Consider the following 15710-nt stretch of genomic DNA (forward strand, 5'->3'; position numbering starts at 1 on the left):
GGATGCCAGCTGGCTGACAGATGGTGATGCCTTTACCCAATTTTTTTCCTTTTTTTATTTATTAAAAAAAAAAAAAACATCACAAGGAAGAGAAGAAGGAAGGACAGGAACAGCTGTAGACGAAGGGACAGAGAGAACCAGCACATTGGCCACTGGGTGACATGAGGGAGTGGGAGGAGAACCCAGCACATGGCTCAAGGCAAAAAAAAAAAATAAAAAGTGCCCTGTTAACACTGAACAAGACACAGAGAGCCATCTTGTTAGCGGTAGCAGGCCTCAAAATCTCCCTAATGGTCCTCGGCTCTGATCTTGTTCTCGCACCAGAATGTCAAGCATGAACAACGGGTGACCCCAACAACAAATATTGTTGACTCCTCTACCTGCATGAATGCAGATGTTTTTTTTTTTTTTTTTTTTGTTTTGATGGTTCCTTCAAATTCTGTGACAGAAAAGTGTCCCAGTCGGATTAAAAGCGGAACAAAGCAGGAAAAAGGCGCAAAAGGTCATAAAATATGAATCAAAGCTCTGAGCAGCTGGGACGGAGCCACAGGTCTGTGTTTCGTGGGCTGTCTGTCTCTCTCACAGGGAGACACACACACACACACACACAAACACACACTCTTAGTGTCACTGACAGATAGAAAAAGACAGAGAGATCGCTGTCGTGACCTTTTGCCCTGCCGTCGTCCAGCAGCACCGCTACCCTCCACACAGCACCCAAAATGTCCTCAGGCTGAAGCACTATCAATCACTACATGTATATAGTTATAATAATTATAGTTTCTTTATTTTCAACTTTTTACAAATCCTGCTATTTCACACCCTCACACACTCACACATACACACACACAAACACAAACTGAATTCAAGTGCACAATGTCTCCCAGCCCCTACGGTTATCTGATGAGAAAACAAAACCAGCGCTTTGCAGCAGAGTCCCGGGAGACAGTTCAGTCTGAACGAGGCGTGCCCACAGCAAAGTCAATATAAAGCAAGAATTTCAATTCATGAGGAAAAAGAACAAAAAAGCACACATAGATAAATGACAATGAATAAAATGAGTCGTTGAATAAAACAGAAACATCGATGAATGAATTCAAATCAGTGTATTTTAGTTTGAGCTTCTGACAGTTTGGAAAAAGAAAAAAAAAAAATATACTGCAAACATCATAATGGAATCTGCCAAATGCTACAGTATGAACTACTTGTTCCAAAAGATCTGGGGTAGTTAAAAAAAAAGGGCACGCACACAAGCAAACTATGATGAGGCTATTTTAATTGTTTACGTTTTATTATTCATTTCTCCTTTTAACGGTTTTCTTTTTAAAGGAAGCTGTTGACGAAAAAGAGCATTTTGTTCATATATAGTTATTTTTTACAGAGGAAAATACTGTACAACCTTTTTTTTTCTTCTCAAAACAATATCTGGAGGAATATCATCTACACACATTATTCCCTATATTATGATCGTTTATTTCCAATGCCAAGCTCAGGAGATTATTCATGATCAGTGTGTCCACTTGTCGGTCGAACATATTCGCTCAATATAAACCAGCGGGTGGCTTTGACAGATTTATAATTTAGAACTACAGTAAGTGAGCATTGCCATGAACTTCTTAAGAATTCATTTAAAATCACAGTCCGTATTAGTGTTTCTCATCAGGGCGCTGTGTGTTTCCGGTGCACCCATTTCCTTTCTTCTTCTTTTTTTTTAAACTGTCGAATCACGGAAGCAAAATAAAAACCAGTCTTTAAATAAATCACAGAACAACAGTTCTTTGTCACACTAACATCTATTTGTGCATTAAAGCAAAAGTGAACTAAAACATCTTTAAAGCAAAATTCCCTGTTAAAAGATATTTATCATATTTTTTTTCAGACGGTAAAAATGAACCTAAAAAGTGCAATAACACCCTAGAAAATTCTCATTGGAAGGTCACATAAATATTAAATAAAAACCGTTACAACAGGAGCTAAACCACAGCCATATTGAATGGAAACAAAATGCCATTAAGACATTTTCGGTCTGTAAATTTTCAAACATAAAACACACTCTCTGACGTCCCCCTCGCTCGGCATCTGAGTGACTCATCGTTTTCTCCGTCACCCCCCCATCACATCCTGACTCTCTGGCCGTTAATCACAACCTCGCCTGCTTACAGATCGATATGCTTCGGACTAACAACACAACAAAACAACATAATAATGCAAAGATGCAAATGGTAACAAAAATATTTTTTAAATATGCTTATGAGTTATCTATCATCGTCGTAATCATCGTGGTCAGCTAATATAAAAGTGCACTATTCACACACAAACTTGATTCCTCTGCAGGGGGCAAAATTACAAGGGTTGAGCTTGGTTTTGGTGCTAGTTGAATGTTTCTAGCAGAATGTCGGAGAACTGTTGAGACCGGCAGCCGAGACTGACCAAATATGTACTGGTCAATTCCACATGTCATTGAGAACAAAGAAAAACCTCAAACAGAGATGGGAACAAGCAACATGTAACTCCCTTTTCACTCAGTGTCTCATAATAATAATAATAATAATAATAATAATAATACAGCAAAAAAGATCAAATGTTTGAATGTATCCTGCTTCCCCTTAGTGATCTACCTCCCTTTTTCTATGTATTCACGGCCCTGCAGTTCATGTCGCCTGTACCAGCAATTTCCTTTTGTATATCGTCGTTCACACACACACACACACACACTCACACAAACACACACACACTTACATATATAGTTATATAGAGAGATTTGTTTTTGTTTTTCTAACATTTTTTTTTATCCACACAAAAAAGTGAAAGAAATTAAAATAAATTAAAGTCAAACATGCACGCACACAAAAAGACTGATGTGTAGTAAAATGCTTTACATTGCTGCCCTGTGTGTAAACCAGGGCCTAATTCTGTGTCTCCGTTCGTATTTTTTTTAATGCATAATTGAATTAATAATGTTGGTCATCTTGTAAACATCATAATAAATCATTTTGGGCCGTCATTTCTTTCCACGCTGTTGTTTTTTGTTGTCATCTGAAGTCTCTTGACATGATAAATGAGGCCACTTTCATTTTTGTTGGTTCATAGTACACAGAGTATTTCTTCAGTCCCTACAGTCACTGGTAGTTTTTCTCTCAATTCTTTTCCAGTTGGGAAGTATCAGTGTGGTTAAGAGAAGCATCAAAACTCTCGCCATTGTCCTTTTCACCATCAGGCTCCGGCATCGAATCATCATTTGAGTCACTGTTTAGCTCTGCCTCATCCTCCTCCTCGTCCTCCTCCTCATCCTCCTCGTCCTCTTCCTCCTCCTCTGCGTGTGCCTCCTCCTCTGGCGACAGGTCGTCCTCAGCCTCTCCGGACGTTCCCGTGGTGTCGTCCTGAGCCGCCGGCAGACACAGCGGGGGCTCCGGGTTGTGGCTGGATCGCATTGCCTCTTGGTGCATTTTCTTGCTGAGGTCCAGTGAGTCGCTGAGACCCAGACCGATGGCGTTCTTCAGGAAGAACAGGGAGCTGCTGGTGTCGGTGCCCAGGTTGAGGGAGCCGTCCAGGCTGATAGAGGACGGTGGGTACAGGTGGTTGTACTCTAACCCGATGCCACCTGTTGGATAGAGCATGGAGGGAGCGCTGCTGTTAATGCTGCGGGACAAACCGTGGACGACGCTCGGCGAAGAAGAAGAAACACCCATCGAGAGCAGAGGGACCGTGGACACACTTCCTCCCAGGTGGTGCACCCCTTCCTGCTTGGGCGACACAGACGGCAGCTCACCACGCTCCTGCTTCTCGTGCTTTCTCTTGTGGGAGTCCATCTGGGACATGCCCACCACCGTGTGCTTACACTCAGGGAAGGTGCAGTGGAAGTGCGAGCACTTGAGCTTATATTTGCAGTCGGGAACCTCACAATCAACACTGGAGCTGAACTGGCAGAAGCCAGCGGCGCTGATCACATCTTGCTTGCCGTGGTGCTTGCGGTGGGCCGTCACCTTGGTGCTGTCGGTGCAGCGGAAGCCGCAGCGCAGACAGTGGAAGTGGGTGCTGTTGCCGGAAAACTGGCAGTCGGGGAAGTTGCAGCTGAGTGAGGATTTGAAGCGCTTGAAGTCATCCAGGACCAGGTTGTCCACACGGTCGTGGTGCTGCGCGTGCTTATACATGTGGGTGCGGCCGCAGAACTTGTAGCCACAGTTCTCACGTGTGCAGTGGTAGTGGGTCACTTTCAGAGAAAACTGGCAGCCCGGGTCCTTGCAGTTCTCGTAGAGGTCATAGCGCCTGAAGCCCTCCAGCATCATCCCCTCATCCAGCATCTTACGCGACGACGGGGTCTTGCGGCGCTTGCCGAATGGTGACATGTCCTCGATGATCCAAAAGCGCTTCTTTGCCCCAGTGGCAGTGGGAATGGAGATGGTGTTGCCTGAAACGAGGAAGGCAGCACATTAAACTATAATCACTTGGTTCACAAAGTAAACTACAAGCAAATTACATCGCGAGACCGGCCTGGTTGAAACTCTAATGGGCGACCCTACTCAGCCAGAAGTGGTTCACAGCTGAGTAAGCACAGAGAGCCACAATTTGTTTTATTCCTAATTCCCAGAATGATTAAAGGAGGGGGGAAATGATAGATTGACTTTGGAACATGACACTTTTACAGGGTGTCTCCAGCCTCCAAACAGAGGTGCAGCTGTGGGTCTTAACCGACCCTCTTATCTCCATGTTGTTTTATGAGGGGCACCCACCTTTTGCTACACCCTAATAATGTGATCCCTGTTCTGCAAGACAGGAAGCAGTGGGCCTCGATAAAACTTGAGGCGTGATTAAAATAAGAGGCTGGTAATGCAACCTTGTTAATGAGAGCTAAACAAGGTCCAGGCTTCACACTACAGGGGCCAAATGTACTGCTCTGTCTCATAATCCTGGTCATAGTAAAAGTCAAAACACACGCAAAAGGTGTAGGTGAAGTCATTATACACATTTGTCTTACGCTATCCACTCGGTAAGCATGCACGTTTCTTCATGAATTTTGTTCTTTCTTTTTTTTGCATGCTGGAAAGCCCTTTGAGTTTCCCTGTCTTTCCACAACAATACTGCAGATAAAAACTGGATCACACAGTTAAATACGGCACAGGACTCAATTGAGAGTGGCAGCTGCAGTGTTGGTTTGCGCCGGGGATAAGTACCTGCAGCATCCTGTACTATAGGGACGTCATTTTTAACTGGAGACGGAGTGGCAATGATGGGGCTGAAAGCTGGTGTGTTGGTTGGCATGACAACACTCCGAGTGGCTCCCAGAGAGGCGCTGAGCAGAGAGTATGACAGACAGGATGGAGAGAGGAGGTATGGGAGTGAGGACAGAGGAGGTCGGAGGAGAGCAGGAGAGAGGGATGAGGCCTGGGACTGGAGGCCAGGCTGAAGAGCGAAGAGAGGAAGAGATGGTGGAGGTGGTAGTGGAGGAGAAGGAGGTGCATTGTGGGTAGCGCTAGTGTCAGCAGGGGTGGTAGGAGCAGAAGTGGTGGCGGGCCAGCCTTGTCCTGGAGAGACAGGTTGACCAGAGAGGGTGAAGGACAGACAAGAGGGGAAGAAACACACAGACGGGTATACACACACACACACACACACACACACACACACACACACACACATACGCGCACACAAACAAGGACCACACACACAAACACACACAGAGGGATGGGAGGTAAAAAGGGAAAGATAAAAGATAAGAGAATGATACAAAATGAGGCCCATTCCAGACAAGTAACCCAAACACCGGCCAAAACAACATTGATGCGAGTCGTGGATATTATTGGTCCCACATGGAGAAATGTGAAAATCACAGGCAGGTTCAGATTTAGAAAAATAAGCAGAGAAGAATTCATTTATTCAGTCTGTTTGAGGGACAGGAGACTGTTTCTCCTTTCCTTTCCTTTTCTCCCACAATTCAAACTACTAAAAGTGCTAAAATAGACATAAAGCCACAGGGATGATCTCTGGCCAAAGGATTGCACATAAAGTGCAATAACTCAAACCACTGATGTACGAAATAGAAGTGTTATGAGGATGACCAGGCAAACTGCAAAAGACCTTGTCCAGGACTCAGAACATAAGAATACAGCATTGCCATCAACCTCATGTATTAGACTATATGTGTCATTATGTTATTGATTGTCAAACTGCTAAATCACAAAATACATGATTGAAGAATGAAATGACAAGTCGCTGGTTTTTCTGGGTACGGTAGAGGAATGTGGACTTGAAGTATGATGTATGATGCTGAATGTCAGATTATAAAAACTGAATTCACCTTTTAGACCAAACCACAATAAAGCTCTACATGCCGACACTGATACAACCGACAGGTTGTTGTTGTTGTTTTTGATTTTTTAAAAACATATTCTCACCTGCTGGAGAACCATCGTTGCCTACAGGTGTGCTGCTGCAGCTCCGGTCCTGGTTAGAGGACTCGGAGGAGAGGCCCAAGGGGCTGCCCCCTCCTCCCATGTAGTCCATGTAATCATCAGTCTCGTCCATGAAGCTGTTGATACCAGGATGGGTCCCCATCATGCCGGACCCGTCTGGCCTCTGTGGCATCCCCTGGAAAACAAATCATCTCTCTTGTAAGTGGCGTGCGGTCAGGGTAGGCAGTGCCTCACGTGAGCTAAAAAGACATGTTGAGACCAGAGCCATGATGGGAACTCATCTGTGCTATATTTGCGTTGAATCGGAGACGCTCCGATGAGGCAGATCGCCTGGCGTCACGTGACATTCATTCACTCCCTCCCTCTTGCCCTGCTTGGCTTAACTGTGACTTGAACAATATCTGCTGAAGCGTGACAATTTCATGGACACGTCTACTTTCAGATGGCCTTAAAAAACCTCCAGCAAGTGTCGCATTGGTACCGCCCAGGGTGAGGCCCGCAGGCCCGATACCGGCATGATGTAGACATGTAAAGGTAAAGGAAAACACTGGGCGCCGTCAACCTGCCCAGCAGGAGCTAGCCCTTCGGGGGAAACCACTTCCTGAACAACATTGACGTCTTTACACATGTTTGTTTCAGATAAAGTGCAACATGGATATGTGAATTGATGTCACAGCTTTCCACAAGTTTCATTGGAAACAATTGGAAAATAGTTTGATCAAAAGAAATAGTCTGCTTCAATTCATATATATCAATCAAGTTGTTTTTCTACTTTTTTGTTTTCTCTCTGGGTGTTTATTGTGTTGTATGTCTGCCTAACTAATATATATGTTGTTTTCAGACTATAACACTACAGGAAGATGTTGTTGCATAATGTAGACATATCCATGTTGCACTTTATCTGAAACAAACATCTTAAGATATAGCCTGTCATTAATGCAGGTGTTGGCTCTTGGCATACGACCAAGCATTTCTCAAGAATTCAAAAGTCTTCTGAAAGAATGAACGTCATACTTCTGTCATTATATGATGTTCAAAATGAAAAAAGAACAAACAGAACTAGAAAATCCACATATTTAAGTCCACTTACAGAACATGATGTACTACTGAGGTTAAGTTAGGAAAAGGAGCTCCACGGTGAACATTTTCATCAAAAGAATGTCATGAGTGATTTGTAACTGACTGGTATGACTGGATATGAGCGGTGCTTTCTGTTTTAACCCAACAAAAATTGGTACTTAAGTCTTGTAGACTTTGGATACCAACAAATGATTGTTGAGCTGAAACATTAAAGATCCAAAACAAATTAAACATTTGTTTTTAGAATCAACAGTAAAACACTTTTAGCAGCTCATTTGCATTTTCCTTTTCACTTTCTACAACCAGATTTCCAGAGCAGTGCTTATTTAAGCAAAATAGTTTTTTTAAAACAGAAACTACACCGTATGTTTTTTATAGGAACATAAAATTGAAGTCATAAATCAATTGGCTTTGATAATAGGACAAAAGATCTAAACCGCATTAATAAGCACAAAACATTCCCCATTGAAGCACTCCGTCAAAGGGCGTGACAAACTTGGCTTTGTGTGTTTGTTAGAATATGTTTTAATAAACTGCTCAACGCCCATTTTAGTGTTCAGCTTGTATTTTCAGTCAATTACCCTTTTGAGTTCATCATGCGAACGTACCTGTGACGGGACTCTGTCGAAGTTCTTCCCGAGCATCCGCCTCATGTGTTTGCGTGCATGCGAGGTCATCTGGTGCTTGAGCAGGAAGGAGAACTGGCAGCCATCGCGGATGCAGTGGAAGTGGCTGTTGACTTGGTTATACTTGCAACCTGAACAGAGAAACCAGTCGCAGTTCTTAAACTCTCCATTTGCAGATTCATTTATCTTTGGCTCGTTGTGAGACGTCTGAGAACAGCAACTGCGGCGAATGCAATATTATCAGTGCGGCGGTGGTTATGATTAGATCAAACACAAAGTGAAATATTTTTAGTTTCTTTTTTTTTTTTTTTTTTCATGATATAGCGCCGACAAAAGAGGGATCGGTTTCAAAGTGTTTGGGAGTGTACATGGAGGAGGAATATTAGATCACTCCGGTGTCACACTGAGCAAGTCAAGGCTTCTGTGCACTAAACCTGTGGAGCTCTTTTATTACACTGACATGCTTTATTCAATTAGGAATTTACATAAATAAATTCTCATTTTCTGTGGGCCAATAAAGCACACACCCCTGCAAACCAAAGTAAATATACAATTATTACCATATTAAATTCATTTTTCAAAGTATCTCCATTGTCATTTTTCCTTTTGTTCTCCGTTGTGCTGCTGCGTGCTCCATATTCTTCTCTTCTTTTCTAGTGTTTTAGCCGGTCGAGCTCTAATTGCTTTATGATTTCAAATTAAATGAATGTTCCGTTTTGTGTCTGTTAATCAAATACCATTATATAAAAGCAGGCAGAAATAATTGAAAGAGTAGCATGCTGGGCATGTGCTAGCATGTCAGTAACCATGGTACCCAGTTTAAGAGCACAACACGCCCGTGTCATCAAATAGCTTTTGCACACACAATGTTTTAAACACGCAGAGTTGTGCAAATAACAGTAACCCCTGGGACACGGAGGGCTTTTTGTGAGACAGAAACCAGGTAACATCATCAGCAGTGTTCAGTTTAATGCCGCTGCCATGGATACTGGCAACCCATCAATTCTTTATGATGGCAGTGCTCGCAATGGTAATCCTTTCTGTGTTTCCCACAGCCCGAACAATACCGTTGGCAGATCAGGCTGGGGACAAAAAACAGCTGTTTAGGGCCTGTATTTGTTTGCTTTGTCTCCGCGTTCTGAAAAGCTTGTGTAACCGCCTGAAAAAAACAGATCACTTTTAATTCATTTCTGTCGTGATGGCTGTGTGGCGCAGCTTCAGAACACAAACAGGATCAACCAGACAAGCCGGATAATTAACAAACGCAAACCTAATTGCTCATTTCTGACGGGGGCAAAAGGAAGACGAAAACAACCTGGATGTGATTGCCCCCTTTGATTGCTAATATAGTAAAGGCAAGACTACCTTTGAGACATGAGGTGCCATAGTGGATATATGCACAGCAACACAACCTACGAGGCGGACTTCTTTCATGCCTCTTTATCAACTCACATAGCATGACACTGTGTTTGCCAACACTGGTCTCTCTCCCTTTGTAAACACAGATCATATATCCTCATGCAACAGCCACCAAAAGAAATCAATCTGCGTCGTTCTCAATTTAAAACTTTGTAATCCACACAATTGCTTCAGGTAGAATATTAATAAAAGCTGGAGTGTGACAAAAAGTGACAGCAGGCCAAACCTTCTACTGAACTTAAATTATATCAGATGTAATTTTTCCTTACCCAGCCTCCCACACACCTCCCTCTTGGTGAAATATTTGAAGCCATTGGCGGCGCGGCGTTCTGCCTTTTCGTGCTTCTTGACGTGCCATGGCAGCTTGGTGGTGATATTAGTGACAAAGGAGCAGCCTGGCCGCAGACAGTGATAGTGGCCCCTCATTCTGAACTCGCAGTGCTGCGGATGAAACACAGAGTTTCCAATTTCATAAGTCAAATATGTTTGAGAGCCTGACTTGATCTTTCTTTGTATCTTTCAAAGGTAAAGTCAACACAACACACAGTTTCTCCAAAAACATAAACAAACACCTCACAGCCCTTTTTCTTTCTGCTCATTTGGAACGTCCCACATTTCAAAGCACAGTGTTTCTTTTTCTCTTTTTTTCAGGTTTTCCCACAAACACCCCCCTTTTTCGAACATGTCTGTACACCACCATCTGTTTGTGAGGCCCAGTTCCCTAAGGACTGGTCCAAATATGATCAGCTCAGTTCAGGAGATGGAGACTAAGGGGCGGAGGAGGGAGGATGGAGGAGGGAGGGAAGGAGGGAGGGAGGGGGAGGGCAAGGGCTGGGCGGGGGGGGGAGACTTTTTGTGAGAGGGGTGATTTTCGACACATTAATGAATTCATTTAAATGGTTTTCCAAATACGGGCTCATGAGAGCAGGCAGGGGCTGCCATTTAGGTTTCATTTGCGAAGCATTCCCCTGATTTTTGCCCTATTCCAGACAGCCTTGTTTACTGTGCAAGTGACAATGATTTATTGGGTAATATCAGCTAAATTGGCCTTTTCTGAGAGGAGAATGCGGCAGTCAAAATGACATCATTGACATATAAACAGGCATTACTGGGGTGAGTCGACTGTCTTTTTCAGGAGAGATGGAAGACGGGGAGCGGCGGTTGTGAAAGCCTTGAGTCAAATAACCTCAAATACTGGTCTAATAGATGGCATACTTCATGCTTAGAAACCTCCGGGAGATGACAGTAGGTGATTCAGCTCCTGGCTGAGTTATCAAGCCTCACTCACCTGGTTGGGACAGAGACACTGGAGAGAGTAGTAGGAAAACTGGTCACGGACGTTGACCAGGTTGTTGTTGGGGTTGATGTGGTCCAAGCAGTGGGACTCGGCCTTGCCAGATGTCTTGCACACATACTTGCAATTCCCAAACAAGCAGTGGAAGTGGAACTTGTTACTGTATTTACAGTCGGTAGCCAAACAGGGATCACTGGATGGATAAAAAAACAAACAGAAAATGCAGTTTATGGTCGTATAAACGTACGGTACTGCAATGTAATGGGAAGATTAAAGTTTCTCCTACTTTTCCTGAAACTGCAGAAAACCAGGTTTGACCTGGGGTCTAGCATTCTCCAGGGAGGTGGTGGCAAGCGGGGAGTTGGCTGGCAGGTTGGGCATCGAGGCCGACATCTGAGGGATGCTGCCAGTCAGCTGCTTCCAGGCCAGCAGGGCGGGAGGAGGAGAGCTGTACCCACCAGAGGAGGTGAGGTGTGCCACATCCATGGAGGGATTGTTGGCCATGGAGACGGGGGCAGCAGGCTGCAGCGAGGCCCCCTCGCTGGAGTCCTTGCCCTCGCCGAACTGAGGCTCTGACTTCACTTTCAAGGTGGCACGGAGGTGGAAGCTGAAGAACAAGATTGAAGTTCATTTTTACAATTTTATCAATAAAGCCAAAAGCTAAAACGCAAAAAGGGTAGGTTTTCAGATTATGAGCCAGGGGAACACTCACTTAGCATGTTTTATGGCCCCATCCACAGTGCTGAAGAGTGCCCCACAGTCCTCCACCAAGCAGTGAAAGTGCACTTTCTGTAGGAAGTCACACTGAGCCTCACAGAAGTCATCTGTGTCAAACCTTAACGGAGACAGATAATAAAGACCGTCATAAATGTTGCACGTCTGTTGTACGACAAGTCATTACAAATTCCCGCAAGACCAGATTCTTCGTATTTCAGGGGGTTTTCAGTGATGCAGTATGGGAGGAATTGTATTGACAGAAAAAGGCCTTCTGCGTACAGACACTTTCAAACACTCTGACTGTATTCTCGCTACCAATGAGTCAGAGCGAAGTGAATCCCACTCCGGTGACTCTTTGTAGCTCCGCTATGTGTTATACCTGCGGAGGTATGTCCTCCAGATCTCGGTGGATTTTTCTGGCAGGGGCCTCTTCAGCACTCTGTTCAGATACTGTGCTGCCTCCGAGGTGTTGCCTCCCTGGCCGGCCTCCATCTCCGTCTTCAGGTTCATGGCGTTGAACAGGGCAGGGTTCACCTGTGACATCTACAAAGACACACGCTGCTGGGTTAGCTGAACATACGGGAGCTGGGCACTCGCATATGTTAGTGAGAGGGTGAGAGTTTACAAGCATGCACGCGCACAAATGTTTTGGCAAAGCAAGAAAAGCACAGCCAGATTTACAAACATCCAGGCTTTTGCTTGACTGCGGGCCAAACGTGTTTGCCAAGTGTCCTCTGGGAGTAACTGTTAACCCTTTTATGTGCTGGGGTGGCTTGAATAAAAAAAAACGAAAGCTGAGATAACGTGAGGAGCTGTCGGACAACAGGTCTTTAACCCCCTCCACTGTCTGGGTTTAATGACTGCTTTGAGGAGAGCAACTAGACGGCGCGTGTGTCTGTGTGTGGAGGAGAGGGAGGGGGTATTTACCAGTTGGCAAGGGTAAAAAAAAAAAGAAAAGAAAAAGACTGATCCCTTATTACATCATCAATGTGATTGAAACCACCTGGCACATTTGTATAAATCAGATGAGATGCATGATTAAGATGATGTCCATTTTAATCTTCACCAAAACAAAATAAATACACATTTAAATTTCCATATGTCAACCTTTAGACCAGGTAAAAAATGAGGGGCAGTGCCTTCCTGTTGTTTTTTTCTCCCCTGACTTTTTAATCAAATAATTTACAAAGTCTATAAATAAATGTAGAGCGAGGCGGGGGAAGAAAAAGTATAAAGGAGAAAAAATGGACGGCGAGTTCAAAACAGCTCATCAAAAAACAAACATCTCTATATATCTGGCATGGCACCCAGCTACTGCTTCATTATATTAATTTGTGAGAGGTGCAGTGAAAATTACACTGTATGAAAAATGGCTGGAAAATTTAAATGATACAAACTCATCTTATTAGCGGGGAAACATAAAAAAAAACAAAAAAAACAGGCCCCTCCGTGTCCCGCTAATTTGTCTTGGGATGAAAGGCGTTTGATGGATGAATCTTACCTTATTCATAAGCGAGGATAAAAGAGATGTATTCCCTGGTACAGGGTGTCCGTTTGATTCATTACTGGAACAAGGAAAATGAACAATGTTTAGTCAAGATTTGCATGAGAACAGTAAATATTACTATTTATCATGAAGGTGTGCCTGTATAATGAAGAAGAAAAATGCTGTCTTCTCGTGAAATAAGCTATAGTGTGAGTTGAAGGGAAGATTGGAGTTGACGGTTTATACAAACATCCTTCACACATGCTTTTTTGTTAATGTACGCACATGTAAGTTTGATAAATAATTGTGAACATAACCCTGGCTGCTGAGACTGTAGAAACCTTAGTTCTTTGCTCATTAATTGCTGTTAATACATTAGGTGAATCAACATTTTTCATATGGCATTAACCCTTCATACACCAGGCTGCTGTGTACCTGTGGTCTTTCTTGCTCAGGTCCAGGCTGTGCTCCTGCGTGGAGTTGAGGTCCATTGGCTCCTGCTTCACTTGAACCAGATTGAACTGGCTCGCTGAAGCCGACTGCCCATTCCCTGAGGATCAAACCAGAGACGCAGATGAGAGAAGTGACAACAAAGTTATTGTTGGTCAGCATTATTACCCTATGATGAGATCCAATCTGACTTCTGTCCTGGCCCGAAAAGAATACTCCGAGTGATAATTATTGCAAAATTATGTCAGGCCGTCAAGCCTTTTAAATGGTGATTGAGAGGCGGGAGATATGAGGGAAAAAGACTCCTTTTTCTGCAGCACTTGTCACAACTCATTTGCCAGGCTGCCTCTTAACTGGTCATTAAGTGAGATGCTAATGCTGAGGGAAAGTGGCAGTCTCAGATTGTCCGACCCCCCCCCCTTCCCACCTTCCCAGGCTGCTTGTTGGCCTGACAACGGACGGCAGCCAATGCCACTGAGCGTACCCACAAGGAACAGGGGTGCTATGTCGGTCAGATTGGAGCTGACAGCCAATCAGATTGGTTCAAATAGCATGACCTCTTGATCACATTCTCCTCCAAATAGGTATTCAGTGAACGCTGTGAGTGCTGCAATGAAATAAATAAAGACCAGGGGACGACATGGGGCAGAAATGCTGACGGGAAGGTGAATTCTGCTCCACCCCCTCCCGATCCCCAAGGGATTGAAATATTAATTTGTCCTGGGGCTACACGGAGAAAGCTGGGCTTTTTGGTCGACAGTAAGTGGGGTTTTATTTTATTTTTTTAATGTGTGCGAGGGGTGACCCTGATGTAGCCTCTCAGACACTTTAAGACTGAGGAGCACCGGCGGCCGTGATTGGTTTGGTGAGGAATCTGTTGTTTAGAAATCAGGGCTGGTGCTGAGGGATAGTGACAGGCAAGGTCGTGGGCAACCAAGTGTGTGCCCTTGGCCCTCAGCCTGGTGAGGCTCCTCTCCTTTTTTATCGCTGGGGAGAAAACAAGACGCGCCTACGTAAGGGGGAAGCTGGCCAGAGTCCTCCCCCCCCCCCCCGCTACAAGATGACCCAGAGACATATCAGGCAGAATAGGAGTAGAAAAGCCAGTCTTGGGCCTTGTAAGCTGAAAGCTGGGAGACGGGGAAGTGTCAGTATCAGTTCAGTTTGACAATGGCTGAGGTTGGAGGGGCTGGAGGTGGAGTCGGGGTGGATCTAAAGGAAAACAGCTTTTTACGTCTGGTTTGAGGTCGCCGAATGCTCACCACGTCTCTGTCCGGCGCTCCTTCCCTCGCCCCAACTTGAAAAGAGTGCACCCAAAATTAACTAACCAGACAGATCATGTCGTGTCTTTGACTACCAAATCAACTCTCAGACCAAATGAAAGCGCATCCAATCAAGAGCGGCCACTCACTATATGATCTTTACACGATCACCAGGCAGAATAAAGCATTCCTTTACTATATCAAAGGATGCATTTGCATTTCCTTATTCTGTTGCACATCATGAAGTTGTTGTTTTTTCTATTGACTTCCCAAATAGGGTGAACAAATGGTTACGACTCGAAGCAGCTTCTTTCTGGAAATTATCCAGGAATTATGTATCACCATGTAATTACTCTGGATAAGATACAGAGCTTGTGAAAGATCATTTGTACTGTGTGTCTAATTAGTAAACCCTTCAGATGCTTGAATCTCTGGGAAAAACACTTAGGGGTAAATTAGAGCGGAACATTAATATAAAAAAATACTGAAAGCAGAAACAGGAAAAATACAGATATTTCACAACCCCATGAAAAAAAAACAATACTGTGAAAAATAGCCACAAACATTGTGACTCTTCTCGCACCTTTTTGACAAAGAAGCTCAAACCACTTCCTCCTCATTTTAGCCATAAATGTCTGGTTCACACATTTTATGAAGCAAATACGAGAAACAAAACCGAGGCTGATCCTCCATCCCGTGTCTGCTCGTAAACTTTTTACCATAAAGTATGTGAGATTATTTCAAAACGGCTTTGTTTTCAAGCAGAGCGATCTGACATGCAGCCTCTGTGAGACAACGAGAGGGGTGGTGAAGGCACCATCTGTGGAAGCCCCACCCTCAGTGGGGGCCTTCCTAGTGTTCAGACTACCTGCTGGAAGCCCAGAGGTGGAGCTCCGCCTGACAGCCTGGGCTCAGCCCGGCTCCCCGGAGCAGCTGCCCCATCTCTCTCACAGGGCCTGTCCTGCTCCAGGA

The 15710-nt window shown here is 44.3% G+C and overlaps 1 protein-coding gene across 2 annotated transcripts in view; it reads right to left on the reverse strand.

Annotated features, from left to right (window-relative positions):
- Window positions 1-466: 466 nt before the first annotated feature.
- The window catches only part of casz1 (castor zinc finger 1), a 76983-nt gene continuing 61739 nt past the window's right edge, over window positions 467-15710 (reverse strand). For both annotated transcript variants that reach the window (XM_034537348.1, XM_034537347.1), the window contains exons 10-20: window positions 13465-13579; window positions 13045-13108; window positions 11923-12086; window positions 11539-11661; window positions 11113-11433; window positions 10821-11019; window positions 9802-9973; window positions 8096-8244; window positions 6390-6582; window positions 5172-5522; window positions 467-4408 (exon numbers count right to left, since the gene is read on the reverse strand). In XM_034537348.1, coding sequence (XP_034393239.1) covers window positions 3138-4408; window positions 5172-5522; window positions 6390-6582; window positions 8096-8244; window positions 9802-9973; window positions 10821-11019; window positions 11113-11433; window positions 11539-11661; window positions 11923-12086; window positions 13045-13108; window positions 13465-13579 — 3122 coding nt within the window. In that variant the 3' untranslated portion in view covers window positions 467-3137. The remainder of the gene's footprint in view (window positions 4409-5171; window positions 5523-6389; window positions 6583-8095; window positions 8245-9801; window positions 9974-10820; window positions 11020-11112; window positions 11434-11538; window positions 11662-11922; window positions 12087-13044; window positions 13109-13464; window positions 13580-15710) is intronic.

The sequence above is a fragment of the Cyclopterus lumpus genome, chromosome 7 (assembly GCF_009769545.1).
Source record: "Cyclopterus lumpus isolate fCycLum1 chromosome 7, fCycLum1.pri, whole genome shotgun sequence".
Lineage (NCBI taxonomy): Eukaryota > Metazoa > Chordata > Actinopteri > Perciformes > Cyclopteridae > Cyclopterus > Cyclopterus lumpus.